Here is a 16928-nt window from a genome sequence, read left to right as displayed (position 1 = left end):
CCATCAATGAATGCCCTCTATCTTGAGAGCTGTATGTAGCTTTCTAGTAAGTGCAGGCAGGAAAGAGAATAAATTAAAAAAAGAAAAAGAAAAAAACACAAGGAAAAGAATAAAAAATGAATAAAAAATAAAGAAAAAACCATAAAAGAAAAAAGGAATAGGAGAGTAGGACTTGTTATAATAGATCACATGAGTGGTCCATCTAATCTAGTGTTCTGTCTCTGACACTGGCCATTAACTGCTGCTTCAGAGGATGGTTCAAGTAACCCTGAAGTGAACAGTTAAGGAATAACCTTCCACTGGGGAAGGCTGCTGGGAACCACTATTGTAAGTGAAGGTATTTGATGACTTCCAATGATAAATTCAGATCTGGGAGGATTAAAAGGAAACAGTGGGATGAGGTGGGGTGACAGGGGGTAAGGGAGGAACATAAAATCCAAATCAAAGGAAAACAAGTATGAACATTTCCATAGTAAAAGTTTTACCACTTACTGAACCACAGAACTCAGGACCCAAGTAGGTGATTACTCAGCTTTTACTCAGCCCTCACTCATGCAAACTCCCATTGAAGCAAAAGGTAGCTTGCCTGAATAAGATCCTTACGATTAAGCCCTTTGTCTTTACATAGTAATATTTCCTAAAATTATGAAGGGAAAAAAATCCTTCTTCGATACCTTTATAGTTTCCATAGGCACTCCAGGCTCCGGAACTTTATCCAAGTAAGTGGTCAAGTCTTGATCGACATGTTCAAACACTAGGGTTAGTTTGGTCTCTCTGTCTGTTCGTGACACTGTGCATACATCAAATAACCTGAGAGGAGAAAAAGGAAAGAGGAGATAAGTTGACGGAAACAAGCGAAGCAGTACCTTGCAGCTCATAAAACGTGGAGTGAAGAAAGAACTTTCCAAAGCAGGAACAGTCTGTGAACTCTTGATGATTTGAGTGATGATCAATTATTTGTGACATCACATTCAAATTTCATGTTTGGATTCTGAAATCACAAGTATTATGACTTCACAGCATGATCAAAGAGTGGTCGTTAGGTGAGGAGATGATCAATTCTGATCAAGGCACAACTACAGTTAACAGAATACAGAAAATGATTTGATTTTGTATTCATGTTCTCTGCCTACTGCCACATTTGCTCCCCTTTCATTCTTCTTTAAGAGAAAATAAGTATACAGTGACTTTTTCAAGAACCAAAGAAGCTGATTGCTTTTATACACCTTTTAATTTCTTCTCACACCTCTCCAACGTACACCATTACAATGATCTGTCACTCAGTTTAGAATCGCATTCTCCTTCTCCTCTGATCTACAGAAACAGTATTTTTGCACTCATCAATCTAGTAAATTGCTATAAGTAGGAGAGAGAGTCAGGAAATTGAGTTTAAAAAAAACTTTTATATACAAAATACAGCTGCTAAGATATTCTTCTTCTCTCATCATTCTGAGCACATTAATCTCTTACTTAAATCCCTCTGCTTTCTTACCCTCTTTCAGAGCATCGAGTTCAAAGTTTCTTCCCCTCATTTTCAAAGCTCTTCACAGCTCTCACCCTTCTTACTTGTCTACTCCTGTTTCTTACTGATACACCTCCCAGCTCCTCTAGCCAGTGATCTATGACTGCCTGTTTCCCACACACATTTCTGTGCCTCCTTATATGCATCTCCTTCTGAATGGAATGCCCTCCTCTAAATGATATGGAGGGTCACTGCTTTCTCTTCTGTCAAACCCTTCCTCAGAGCCCTCTTCTGCCACAATCCCCTGGGGAAATCATCTAATTACTGATGGCTTTCAAATGAGATGGGGTTATCTGACACAATCTTTTTAAATGATTTTTTAAAAATTACAAGTGTTATTTAAAAAATTATAGACTTAATTGCCTTCCTGTGTGAAACGTGAAACAAAATCAATCAATATATTTATCAATTGATAGTAGATTTTTTTTTTCTAAAATACCTGTAACTGCTATTCTTGAGAAGAAGAATATGTAGTTTGATAGACACTATTTTGAAATTAGTGGTGAAAAAATATTTTGGGTCAAAGTTACGATTGTAGTGATAAAATATGCATTTATTTTATACCCAATAAGAATAACATGCTTGTTTATTGTAGGGACAGTGTAGGATTAATGGGGTCCTTAATTAATAATTTCCTTATTCTTAGACTCAGAACTAAACTCCTGATATGCTGGTTCCACAGTAATGCCTAGTGCACGAGGTCAGAGGTTCTCAAACTGGGGGGGGGGGGAGGGGTGCACTCCCTAGAAGTCACAGAAGGTCTGGGGTGTGTGAGGTGCTTTAGCAAAAAAAGCTGGGAGCCTCTGGGTTGCCAGAGAGTGGTGGCTGCTGGCCAGGTGCCCAGGTGGAGGGATGTAAGCTACCCCAGACACAAAGAAGCGGGGTGTGATCACACAAGTTTAAGAACCACTGCACTAGACCATAGTGCCTCCCTCCTAGTCACTGAAGTTATGCCATTTGAAAAATATGGGTAATAAAAATGCTTTGCACTTACTTAGTGTTTTTTCATCTGTAGATCTCAAAATATTTTATAAAGGTGGTTAAGCATTATCTCCATTTTACAGCTGGCCTAAGTTCAAAGATTTGAACCAAATTTAAGAGAGTAAGTGTGCTCTATTGGATGCTCTTATGGGTCTACCACTTCAGGGTTCTGGATCCAGCTTTAATAAATATTGCCTATACAATCTCTGGCTAGTCACTTAAACTTGGCTTCTTAGTTATTCCATTTTGAAAATGGATGTCTTAGGCCAAAGACACATTTTGATGAAGAATAATTGTAACACAACCAAGAGTTTCATTTCCTTTCACTTCTGAAAAGTAGTCCTGGCTAGTTCACAGATAAACATTGAAAATTCTCTCTGTAATGCCCTTTATACCCCCTAACAGCTTTAACAACAAAAGATCATGTCTCATTTTCAAATATTGGCAATTTCTTAAATTATTATTGTGCTTGAAAACTGCCTATTGCAAGAGTCAGTGTAAAACTCTGTTTCACATTTTGTAGCATATTAGGGTTTTGTTGGGAAATCAAAGGACACAAAGAAACATCAGAGGTTTTGTAACAATTTCTCCTCCTTTTTTGGTTTCAAGAAGTTCCTACTCCATTTAAGCAAAATGTTCAGAAAACATTCTAGTTAGCAATAAGACTTAAACCTAAAAATAAGCAAAAGGCTTCTTTACTGGAGTTGCAAGGAGAATTAAAATTGGCTTTATAATGGGACCGTGGAGCTTATCCACTCTCCATAACCAAACTTACATGTGAAGAACTGACATTACTGTCTTGGTTCTACATTTCTAATAACCCAGGCCTCCATCCCAGAGCTCAAGGACCTTTGCTGCTAGCAGTTCATTACAGAAATATCATTATATGCTTTCTAAGCTCACTAGCCAATAGAGGGAACATATTCTCTCACAAATATTTATGGTCAAATCCTCAGCTAGTGTAAATCAATAGAGCTCAGCTGACATCAATGGAACAACACCAGTTTATAGCAGCTGAGGATCTGGCCCCTTGTGCCCAAATCTGTTCTAACTATAAACAATGACAAAAAACCTCTTTTGACATCCATCAAATCAGAATTGTGCCCCAAAAGACCCACAACAAAAAAACCTTAATAACTGCTAAAAAACCACCTATTTACATTAAATACAGGAGTTTCCAAGGAGATTGAACTGTCTGATAAATTTGAAGGAATTTGTGGTTTGGTGATGGAAGAAGACAAAGAAACAGGGAAAAGTTAATATTTTAAATCGGGGTGATTTTTACATGACCTGCAATTTAAACATCATTTTGATTAATTTTCTTTACAGAAACATTCTACTTTGTTTTCACAACAAATATGGCAGTTTTTAGATCAGAGTATTTTTGGAGCCAAACTTATATGGGCTGCAGAATAGAAGCTTGGTGCAACTTTAACAGAGAGAGACTCCGCCTCTCCATAAGAAACTTATTTTGACCTAATTAATCATATAAACAAACATTCATCAGATGAACATGAGAACATATATTTATGGAGCTGATATTGTCTATAATAGCAAAAACTCTGGAATATAGAATATCAGAGTTGGAAGGGACCTCAGGAGGTCATCTAGTCCAACCCCCTGCTCAAAGCAGGACCAATCCCCAATTTTGCCCCAAAACCCCCTAAATAGCCCCCTCAAGGATTGAACTCACAACCTTGGGTTTAGCAGGCCAATGCTCAAACCACTGAGCTATCCTTCCCCTCCAAGTATTATTCTCTTTATAATTCCCTTAATGGGACAACATAAAGAAGATAGATGCCTCTGTATAGAAAATAAGTTTTGTGAAAAGTCACTAACCGTTCTGAAAAGCAAAATTCCCTGGTATTTGGCTGGAGGTTAATAATCTGTAATATATTTATATGAATCAATGTGGAATGTAGCCGGACTGCCTATAACCCCAACACATGCAAACAGAGAGGAGCCAGACAGGTCTGAACATCTGAACATAAACACTGGAAAATATTTCCAACTGTATGATTCCTTTGTGTTTGCTTACATTTACTTAAAAAAAATTAAAACACCTTTTTTTGCCAGGTATTTAATACATTGGCAAAACTGCCCTTTCAACCATTGAAGGGTTGTAATTCAGTTTATTTGGGGTTTTTTAAACAAGATTTCACTGTGTCAGATGTAGAAGCAATGTATATGACTACAAGCTTCCTTTACAGGGAAATCAAATACCAATACTCTGTTTAATTTTTACCAATTGTACTTAATTTGATCCTGGTATTCTAAATACATGTTAATAGGTACTCTGCTAAGTTTAAGAACTGTAAGAATGTTTGTCTATTAATCACTGAATGGAGTAGTAATAATGCTAATATCTTGCACTTCTATGCCACCTTTCATCTGAGGACCTCAAAGTGCTTTACACTTAATTAAATAAGCTGCAAATCCCACCCCACCCCATCTGAAGACAGTAAATAGGATATAATTATCTCTGCAAACTATAAATGCTCCCTAAATAGATAATTTTAAGCAGAGCTTGTTTAAGCCTTTGATAAAAAAATAATATCTAGCATTGCCTGTGTTAATTACCCCTGGAAGAAGATAGCTAGCATGAGGTACACCCTCTTGCTTAATAGCTCCCCTATTGATGGGATAGCCTCATTACAAATTATACCCTTCTATATTCACTGTGAGAAAAGCATCCTTATGTGATTCCATAACGGTTGCCTTCTATGGTTAGGATTCACTCTGCCATCTAAACTGTAATTCTTTCAGGCCATTTCCTGCTTATTTTTTCCTATTTGACGGGTTATACAGCATCTCTGGCACAGGCTACAGCATACAGCCTTTTATTTAGAAGCTCACATTGTGTCCATAGACCTCAGTGGAGTAAATCCAGATAAATTAATACAGGATTTCCATACTGAATACTTTGTAAACACAAACCCTGCCTTTCTATTGTACTTATAAAAGAAACCTTTGCATTATTTGCAATGCCTAAATCTAAGATCCGCTACAGGAAGTCCTGCAAGTATTTAACAAGAAGTTTGGCTGGAAACGGTTGAAGGGCTGATGTGCAGATCTGAATTAGAACACTATGAAATACTAGATGCCTACTGCAGACTTGCTTTTCAATGGAGCCAACTTTTAGAGTTAACAGTACCACCTAGGAAAGATTTATCAGCTATGAACACACATAGAGCTCTATTTTCACTTTTTATATTATGTGAATATTTTCTGTATCACTACACAGAAACATATTTGTCTTTTTCCCAGTGGTATTTTTCACTGAGAATTTAGAAAATTAGAGAATGTATAGTTCTGCAGCCTCTTCTACCACAGATTCCATACACTATAGGGTGAAGGGAAACTCTCATACTCCCTTTTTACCATTTTACCACAAGATCCAATTTTGCAACTGTAATCTTAATTCGTCTTTATTCTGCAACCTATCACATGAACTGTAAATCGTCTTAAAAAGGAGAATACCTACTCTGTCATTTCAACTGAAAACTGCTGCTTCTGCTCTGACTGGCGGAAATATGGTCGCTGCTGCTGGATTTACTTTTTGCCTTCGCTATTGTGGGTCAAGCCGTACAATGCTGGGAAAGTGTAACCAACATTTTCTCACGAGCACCAAGAACTACTGGTGATGGAGGAATACTTCAGTCAGAATCACCCGCATGCATCTAGGGCACGGGTGAGGAAACCTGCCCCTGAAAACTTTAAAATCCTTAAACACACAATCAGTTCTCCTGGCTCCTGTCAGGCATATACTGAAGTACAAGTGGTGAACTACCTAAAGCATAGCCAAAAGGAAGATGGAAACACAGAATCTTGTGGCAAAAGCATTTGAGGGACTATTTATATTATACATATTGCAGTAGTGCTTAGGAGCCTCACTCATTGCGCTACACGCTGTACAAACACAGAACAATAAGAAAAGTTCCTGCTCCAAAGAGTATGCAATCTAACGTCACAGAATTATTCTCATTATTTGGAAAGAATAGCTACAGGGACACTTCATTCTTAGCTTATATATGGTAAAGAAAGAAACGTGGAGCCATTAATACATAAGTGAGAGAAACATTTCAGAAGGGGGAGGGGAGGTAAATAGGGGTGAATGCATTTTGGAGACTTCACAAATCTGGATTAAGTCACAAACGGAAAGAGTTTGATGGTCTCAACCTAGCTCCCACAGATATTTGTCCACATGGAAAAAAACCCTTGTGCAATTTATGTATGATTGGCATTGTTTGCACAGGACCACCACAAGACTGGAATACCAAGATTATTACAATGCATGATTGAGGTTTATTGACAAATATGTGTGAGGAAGCCTGAATAGCTTCTGCTTTCACTACATTAGCTCAAGCTAGTTCTAGGTGTCTCTAAAACCTGGTATCTAACCAAGATGAATAAAAATATGAGAGTCAGGCACCCACTGATACCAACTGTCAGCAGAAGCCTTAGATCTCCTCTTCTTTTGTAATATGGTAGCTAATAAGTTTGCAAAAGCTTACTCTTAACCAACAATAACCCCTTTGTACCACAAAAGTATTTTAATATATACTTTTAAATAACCAATTTTCTTTACACCTCTGTGATCAAAAGCTGCATTTTAATATAAGCCATGTTTTCTTTCTTTTTTAAAATATAATATGATTCTGCTAACAGACATCAACCTCCTCTTGGAATCAGATACAACAAGCTTATTGTAGTAAAGGACCTTATGCCTGAAGAAGAGTACTATATAGCTGGACAGGAGAATTAGAGCACTGTGCAGTGCAAAAGCCAAGCCCAACAGAGCAAGCAAGCATGCGAGTGAACAGAAGTGAAGTAGAAGCATCATACTCATATGTTTTAGAGTCCTTTCTCCTTTCCCACTACATGCTGCTTTGTCTCTGTATTTGACGTTCACTTTCCTTAGTAAATGGTAACCAACTCCTCCATACCTTTGAATCATTTTATGTCTCAGAAGGTTCGGTATCCTTGTCCAAAGTAACTAAGTATACAGCGATGAACAAACAGAGGAAGGGAAGCCCCAAATGTACAGTCTCCCACATCTCATCTTTGTTATAAAAATTTCTAAAGCACCTTAGTGACCACAGAAGTCTATCTCCAATTTTCAAAAGTAATGTAGGCACTTACGTCCAGACTTTTAAAAGTATTTAGGTGTTTGTGCACTCAGCATTGCAATACCTAACTGATTTAGGAGTCATCCTCAATATAGGCACTTGAGCCTACATCCAATTGACTGTCAATGGGAGTTTAGTGCCTAAGTGTCTAAATCCCTTTTGAAAATGAAACATACGTATTGCTGTGCTGAACGTAACAGTGCCTAAATACCTTTAAAAATTTGGGCCTTAAGACCCCAAGTCACATTGCAAATCAAATGGACTTAAGCACCTAAGTGCCTAAGTCACTTTTGAAAATGGGACTTAGGTGCTTTTGGAAATTTTACCCTCTGCTGCTCCCCCTAACACTTGCATTGTGGAGAAGACTGAGGTAGGAATGATCTCCTTTCTCACCACTCATTCATAAGAGTCTTATAGCTCTTCCAGGTGTGGATCACAAAAGAATGGAATAACACACCATCAAATACAATAAATTGACCTGTATGTGGCAGGTCCAAATGTTACACAGATTCATGTAAGTGACTAAGCAAGTTTTCAACCCTCATTTATTAGCTGTTGTACTGAGATCAGGAACAGCTGCTATGCAGAAGTCACTGCATGGCACAAGTGAGGCAGTGGAACCTCCTATTCCTATAGCTGCACTCCAAGAGGACTTGGACAACATTCTTTCTTGCAGATCGCTTAATAGTGAGGGTTAAGAGAAGACTGAGGATATTAAGATGACCAGATGATCACTTATTTGCAAGCTGAGCTTATGCTATAATTTTTTCTAGAGTCTCTCCTTTTCTGACTTGGAAAAATTATTTAAAATGCTTACTTTTTTACAAAAGATGTTTTTGTTCTTTAAAAGTGTGTGTTGTATGTGTGAGAGAGAGAGAGAGAGAGAGAAACTGGTGCTCTTGAAAGTGAAGTAAATAGCACTGGCTAAAGTCCAATAAAGTGCAGGCAGATGAGGCAAGCTTTCAACACACAACTCTGCCTCAGTCCTGACCTGCAACACCCCTGTTTTGGGCCTCTCTTGAGCAAAGACTGCCCACGGTGCCAAATTGCATGGTGGTTTTATGTTGTAGACAAATGTCTGGTAGGGACTAAGAGGAAACCACCAAACTAATTTTCACTTGAAACATAAGCCAAGATTTGTGCCTAAGAGATGAAAAGGCTAGTGCATTAATTCACTATGCCAACCAGTCCCCTAAAAGTTTCAGCCATTAGAGTTTAACTTCAAAGAAAAAGTGTTTGACAAGATGGTCTCTTCACCCCTCATTTACTGCACAATGTTGTCTTTTCTAGACCTGCTGCTGCTTGTTCACCTTCCCAGAGGATTGTTTCTAAGGGACCAACAGAAGAGATGAGTGTTGTAGGACCTCAAGATTGCAAACTGTTGTCATAATAGGCCAGGCCCTCAATTTAGGGAGGCATTATAGCATTTATCAGTTCTTCAGAATACAGGTCTCCTTTGACAGCCAGTTATCAACTTCATCTCATCTGGAATTATTTTAAGCCAAACGGCTTTTATTCAGGAGCCACTCAGTCATACACTGAGTTAGCAAGAATACCACCAAGGTCTAAGGAAAACAATACATGGAGGTCGGTATCATCTGCCGGCTGATGGTACTGTAACTCAGAGGTGGCCAACCTGTGGCTCCGGAGTCACATGCGGCTCTTCAGAAGTTAATATGCGGCTCCTTGTATCGGCACCGACTCCGGGGCTGGAGCTACATGTGCCAACTTTCCAATGTGTTGGGGGGTGCTCACTGTTCAACCCCTGACTCTGCCACAGACCCTGTCCCCACTCCACCCCTTCCCGCACCCTCCCTTCAGCCTGTTGTACCCTCACTCCTACCCCTCCCCACCCCCACCCCCCCAGAGCCTCCTGCACACCACAAAACTGCTGATCGGGAGGTGCGGGGAGGTGACAGTGGGTGGGAGGTGCTGGGAGCGGGGGGTGGAGGGAGAGCTGATGGGGGCCTGCTGACATATTACTGTGGCTCTTTGGCAATGTACATTGGTAAATTCTGGCTCCTTCTCAGGCTCAGGTTGGCCACCCCTGCTGTAACTCTCAGCACCTCACACTCTCCAATAGTGGCTTCAAATACATATTAACACGTGGATCACAAGACTGATCGTTGTGGGCTGCCATAACGAATACATCAGAATTTCTCTGAAAGGAACAAGCAGAGTCGCTTTCAAGTGATTCCATTCACCCCTGCCTGGTCCCACAGTCAGTAGTATAACATGACCATCAGCTGGAAAGTCACAGACAGATCCAGTAATATCAGCCATGGATGTCTGACCTCTCTCCATTGCTCTGAGGAGACTCTCATCTTAGCAGATAAATGCTGTTTCACTGTTATGCAATAACAATACTGACAGCATTCACGAGGCCCCGGTTCAGCAAATAAAGTAAAGATGCTCTGATTCACTGGTAATGTGTGTGCCTCTTTTATTAAATGTTTTCAATTTTTAAGAGAGTACTTTCCTCAGGGAAAGTTACATTCCTTTTTACATGTTTTCCATCCTTTGAGTTTCTTGATATATAAATAAAACTTTATATCTGAATACTGATCTTGTTCAATTCAAACGAAAGGAACTCAGAGATTACCCTTGAATATCAGTTATGCCTAGCATAATGAAGGACAAAATAAAGTCCAGTCTTTATTCATTTATGATCCACAATCAAGCAATTGTATTAAACTCCAAACTTCACTTTACATTTTATATTCAGGATTCAGCCAAAATCTGCAATATGTAAGCTGCTTATCTCACTTCTGTAAAAAAATATGAAGACAGATAAAAATCAGGTCTTCATGAAGTTTGATCAGTTAACATTTTTTGGAGATTGATAATTACTACATATTCACCAGTTGATCAAAACAGTAAGCCAAAAAAAACAAAAACCCCTACTTGATATGGACTGTAGACCTAGCATAAATCAAATAACCATGCTTAATAATTTGTGCAACATCATATATAATATTTTGCATGCAATGGTGTTTTGAATTACAAGTCCAGTCCTTGAGATGCAGATAAACCACCTTGCATCTGTCACAACTTTGCTGGAACTTTTTTAAAAATTTTCAAGTCTTTCTAAAGTATATTGGGTGCTACACTCCTTGAATTTTTCAGAAAGAAAGGAGAGAGACGGAAGAAAAAGGGAGCTAGAGATACAGACAAAGCAAGAGAAGATATACCATATTATATATCAAATGGGAAAAGGGAGTGAAGAAAGCAAGAAAAAGAAGGTAAAATAAGAAAAGTAAGATGCAAGTTTAATTTTAAAATATATATTAAATAAAGAATTGACAATATATTACAATTAAATACACGGAGACTGCTATTTTATTTCTTTAAATTGAATAGGGAGTGGCTTTGGGGTATTTGGTAAATTGCATATTTTATAGCCTCACTTACATCTCAACAATTCCACCCCCACCCCAATTCTACCTTTTGAATAACTAATTTTGCAACAACAGGTACACTAGGCCTGATCCCATGGAAGTCAACAGCAGACTATCCATTGATTTTAATTAGAGCTAAATTGGGATTTTTAGTCTAGACCCCAACTCAGCAAAACACTTTAGCAGGTCTTAAAAGACTTGTTGAATCATTGCTCTAAGCTGCTGAGAGTAAGAAACAAAGATATACAATACTTGACTGCTAATGAATTTGACGGAAATATCTACTATCACTTACATTAATTCAGATGAAGTCTCCAGAAAAACTACCACCTTGGCAAATCTAGGCTATGCTAACAACTTAGTATAGTATAAAATTTTTAGATTTTGTAACAAGGAATTTTTTTACAAAACCTAATAGGAATGGAATTGTCATCATTTTTTTTTAAATTCAAATTTTATAGAAGCACTATTCTGCAGTGTTGTGAACCCAATCACAAAAGCTATGTGACAGTACTGGAGTATTACAAAAGGAAACAGTCTAGAAAGAAAAGATTATTATCTATCAGTCCAGTTTCATTTTCCAGGCCAGATATGCAAAAAATAAACAGCATCAATATTGGTCAAGAAAAGTGGTAAACTGAAAAACAAATTCAATGAGACAACTAAGGAAATTTGTTTTTATGATTTTTATTGTGACAGTGTCCCTTTAAATAATCTTTTATTTATTTGGAAGAGATCAATTACTATGTCAAAAAACATTAAAAACTAATACAAACACTGCATGGTTTATTGTCATCTCAATTCTCTGTTTCTGGTTTTATTACTACTTGCCATTTGTTAAACACAATGTTCTCAGCGCTCCAGAGGACATTCCAGTAGACACAGCCCTCACCCTAAGGAGTTTAGAGCCTACATAGATGGACAATACAAAACCGGCTGGGAAATCCTATGGGTGTTTCTACTTACATTAACAAACAAACACAGACGCTGTGACAGCATATTAACTGACATGCACAGAGAAGTGAATTTTGAGGTGGAATTTGAAATAAAAGAAGATAGTGTGCATTGGAAGAGGGAGAGAGTTGCTGGCATAGAGCTTGATCCTACAACATCCACTAGCCCCAACCCTGCAAAGAATTTAAGCTTATGCTCAATTTTAAACATGTGAGTAATGCCATGGAATTCAAAGGGATGATGCATTGTTTTAAAGCATATGCTTGAATGCTGTGCTGGACTGTAGCTGGATTGCTCAGAACACTGCAGAATCAAGCATATAGAGGTGAGCATGGAGGACAACATGAAATCAAAAACGAAAAGAGAAGATTCACTGGATGAGCACAAGGGATGAAGGGGTAAGAGTAAGAAATGAGAGAAGGGATTTCACTTCCCTCCTCTTTGTAAGTTCCCAATGTGATAAATTGTTCATGGTATGGACAGCCAGTGCAAGGACCTCCACACCATTTAAGCCCACATAGAGGCTACAGAGGGAAAACTGTGTACTTTGCATGCATTGTGGAAAGGGACTACATGCTGGCACAACATAGGCCTGGTCTATGCGATAAATCGACCCTTGCTGGATCGATTGCTGCCCGCCAATCCGGCAGGTAGTATAGACATACCCATAGTCTCCAATTTAAGGTAGGCCAGGATCTGTACATGTACAGGTGATATGAATATTGAGAGCTTGTGGTTGCTATTCCATAGGCTAGAAGTTGGGGGCAAACCTCTGGTTGTTGGAGGGGACATGTATTTCACTATTCCAACCCCTGTGCATTTGACCTGTCCAGAGCCCAGTTGCTCTGGGTTTCGGAATGCGCAGTAAATTTCACCCTATCAGTAAAGTTTTGGACATTATAGGTCACTCTGCCTTGGAGTCATTGTGCTCAATGTGCAACAGCAGTCAAAAAGGGTAACAGAATGTTAGGAACCATTAGGAAAGGGATAGATAATAAGACAGAAAATATAATGCCACTGTATAAATCTATGGTATGCCCAGGGATGAGCTGCCAGAAGCTCAAGAATCGGTTCCTTCACTCGCTCCGGGTCTTCGGCAGCACTGAAGGACCCGCTGCCGAAATGCCGCCGAAGACATGGAGCGAGTGAAGGACCCGCTGCCGAAGAGCCGCCGAAGGCTCGGAGTGCTGCTGGGTCAGTAAAAATTCACATGGGAGCCTCCCCAGCCGAGAACTCAGATGGGACGGACAGGACAGTCCTGTGGGCCACATCCTGTCCATCCCGCCTGAGATTCCCCAGCCCTTTAACAACCGGTTCTACATCGGCTTCAAAATTTAACAACTGGCTCACGCGAACCGGTGCGAACCGGCTCCAGCTCACTACTGGGTACGCCCACACCTTGAATACTGTGAGCAATTCCGGTTGCCCCATCTCAAAAAAGATGTATTACAATTGGTAAAAGCACAGGGAAGGCAACAAAAATGAATGGTGGGTAAGGGAGTGGAACAGATTCCATAGGCAGCAAAACTAAAAAGACTGGGACTGTTCAGCTTAGAAAAGAGATGACGAATATGATAGAGGTCTAGAAAATCATCAATGGGGTGGAGAAAGTGAAGAAGGAAGTTTTATTTACCCCTTCACATAACACAAGAATCAGGAGTCACCCAATAAAGTTAATAGGCAGCAGGTTTACAACAAATGTAAGGAAGCACTTCTTGACGCAAAGCACAGTCAACCTGTCGAACTCGTTGCCAGGGTATGTTGCGAAGGCCAAAAGTATAACTGGGCTCAAAATAGAATTTGATAAATTCATGGAAGATAGGTCCATCAATGGCTATTAGCCAAGATGGTTAGAGACACAACCCCATGCTATGGGTGTCCCTAAACGGCCGACTTCCAGAAGCTGGCACTAGATAACAGGGGATGGATCACTGAATAATTGCCCTGTTCCATTCCTTCCGTCTGAAGCATCTGGCACTGGTCACTGTGAGAAGACAGACACTGGGCTAGATGGACCATTGGTCTGACCCAGTATGGCCATTCTTATGTTCTTAAGGTCCTGATCCTGCAGTCCTTACTCAGGCAGTGAGATTTTTGCCTGATTAAGGACTGAAATTTTGGGCCCTGTATGCGGTTCCCCCAACCCTTTTTTATTCCTCAATGTCCTTAGTTCTAAATGTAATCTCTCTTCCCTAACCTTTCCCCTGATTCCACTGGATTTTATGAATGAAAATTAATTTCTGAATACAACGATTCTAGATGTTCATGCTTTGTTGCCATTAGTCCATCACAATACAAATGGGTTCCTTTACATTCCTAAATAAACATCAAACTGTAAACAACTGCTCAGTTGCTCTTTTCAAGAAAGTCAAAGAAAATAACAAGAACTGTTCATTTTAATTCCTATTTTGCGAATTAGAACAGTAATTTATTTCCAGTAATTTAAACAGCATGAAAGATCATTTTAATGGCCTCCAAATCTGCATGAAGAATTTGTTTTAGAGATACACTGGATATAAGGGTGTTGTACTGCTTAAGATTTCCTGAAAATAGATCAGATACATCTACCTGTTTCCAGCACAAGTCTGGGGGCTAGATGGCAATACATCTGCTATTCCAGACAATAGACAAAACAATTAACATATGTCCTATATTTTCTCTCAATTTTTACAGATGTCAGTTTTGTGAGAAGCTAAAATGCAGTAAAATGGAGAGGGGGCTTATCCCACCACTCTGGTGGTTCGGGCCACACAAGATGTGAGGGAAAGAGACTTAACTGAAGAAAGGGAAGAGAAGAACTGTCGGTGTAAAACCTACAGAGATGAGCAATTCTTGCCACATATATCTTATACCACTGTGTCTGGCATCTTCTACCCATGAATTATCACCATTATCTGATCTATTTTTGAAAAGCCTATATGCTGTGCTGTGAACCAATGCTAGTGTGCTATAAGGGAGTCACCCCCACTACCAGTGAAGTCAATGGAAACTCTCATTGACTTCAATGGGGGTTGGCGAGTCCTTATGTTATTTAATTAACAATAGACTCTATATATTTTCTGTGGAAAAGGTGTATTGGTCCAGACTCACAACAAACAAAATAGTCAAACAGTCATCTTGAACACAATGTACAGGAAAGTGTGGCATACTCCAGTGCCATTTTATTCTTGTGACATAACTCCCAGCATACAAAATGATGGTTATTTCACCAGCTGCCCAAGAGTGACCACAGTTGCACAGTTACAAGGGCCCAGAGTTAATGGAGAATTCTCATATGAGTAAGACAACCAGGTTTTGGACATGGGTTTGGAAAGGAGGCCAATTATTCGTATTTAAACATTGTGGTCCTTTCAGTAATATACATTCCCAAAGAAAAACTACATTAAGATGGAGCTGTAACTTAGGTACATTTCAGTAATTTAAGGGTAAATAGCATTACAGGGCTGTTGTATTTGTCCAAAACTAAGCACCATAAACAACGCAAGTTCAAAGTTGAGGTTATACTTAAAAGAAATCCAAGCATATTAAAGCATGGAAATGCACAGTTAAGGCACCAAAGCAAACTTAACTAAATAATTAAGCCCTGTATTGACACAGAGTCTCTGTGCTGCCACCCACCTCTACTATCTGAACACTTTCCATGTAAAGTCAACAGCTACAGCAAAGTGCCTAGTACATTTAATTACTTTTCCCCTCATAAGGGCATGGGGAAAGAGAGAGACAGACCAAGAATGCAACAGATACCGCAACCTCCTCACCCTGTTGCCAATTCCCAAATAACAGGATCAATTCTGCAAATGCTCCATGCATTAAGGGCCTGATCCAAAGATCAGTGAAGTTAATGGAAGTCTCTTTCTTCAAAGACAGCAGGCTGTGGATCACTGTTCCCTCTAAGCTGTGCACGTGTGCGTGAGCACACAGATCCTAAATCCCGCACACCCAGCGAAACAACTCGCGCACAAAAATTTGCACAGAAGCACAACAGTTTGCACAGAAGAAATTTTTTGCGCACACAGGCCCAGGATTATCATTTATTTCAATAGGAGTGCCACCTGTGATGGACTCACAGGATTAGGCCTTATACTAAAGGCTAAACAGACACAGAATGAATGGAACTAATAAAACTTCATTAGAAACATGTCTGACTTACTATATTCAGTCCACAGGAAGTCATCCTTAAGCATTCAATAGGTGAAAAGGGCTCCTTATTTCCCTTGCAGTGCAAATTCTTTACAATTTTTGTCAGAATTTTAGACACCATATCCTAACTTCTTTTAAAAATGGCAGCATCACAGCATCTTTTTTCCCTACACAGATTTTGCATTCCACTCTGTCCACTCACAGTTGTTTACACAAAATCAAGCAAGCTCTCTGGCCTTCATGTGTTTTTCCTCTAATGAGCTGTTTTTCTTTAAAGAATCTCAAAGCACATCCCTGGCAGAAGACAACTAAAAATATATATCTATATCCTGCTGTAATATTCTCACGTGGTTTCATTCCTCTTTTCCTTAGTTAGTAGTTTAATAAACTTGCTTCCTCCTTTTCCATCCAGTTTACATCGTTTCAAAATTAATGCACATTTCGTGACACATTCTATGGATTGTACTACTTTTTAAGTATTTCCTTTACTCTCTTGCATACATACATACATACATACATACAAGAAAAACTATTACACATTATTTACAGGTTTGCCAATGCAAATGGAGAGCAAGTAACTTTTTGAGCTAACTATACATTTTATTTGGCTATGTTTTACTATCCCTGGTGCAAAGCCAATTGCTTTCTTTAGGGGCTTCTTTTAAGAGCATGGGATTAAGTTTACTTTTTAATGCACAGGATATTTTTGGAGTGAGTATGTTGATTGTTTTGAAAATGTACAGGGGGTACCACTGCATCCAAAAAAAACAGCAGAACCATATTTTCATGATATTTTGCAATTGT

The 16928-nt window shown here is 39.1% G+C and overlaps 1 protein-coding gene across 3 annotated transcripts in view; it reads right to left on the bottom strand.

The window, feature by feature from the left end:
* The window catches only part of LOC125631434 (cyclin-dependent kinase 6), a 225418-nt gene that overhangs the window by 177512 nt on the left and 30978 nt on the right, over nucleotides 1-16928 (bottom strand). For all 3 annotated transcript variants that reach the window (XM_048838145.2, XM_048838144.2, XM_048838146.2), the window contains exon 3: nucleotides 675-810. In XM_048838145.2, coding sequence (XP_048694102.1) covers nucleotides 675-810 — 136 coding nt within the window. The remainder of the gene's footprint in view (nucleotides 1-674; nucleotides 811-16928) is intronic.

The sequence above is a fragment of the Caretta caretta genome, chromosome 2 (assembly GCF_965140235.1).
Source record: "Caretta caretta isolate rCarCar2 chromosome 2, rCarCar1.hap1, whole genome shotgun sequence".
In the NCBI taxonomy this organism is placed as follows: Eukaryota; Metazoa; Chordata; order Testudines; family Cheloniidae; genus Caretta; species Caretta caretta.
This window is presented reverse-complemented; position numbering and strand designations above follow the sequence as displayed.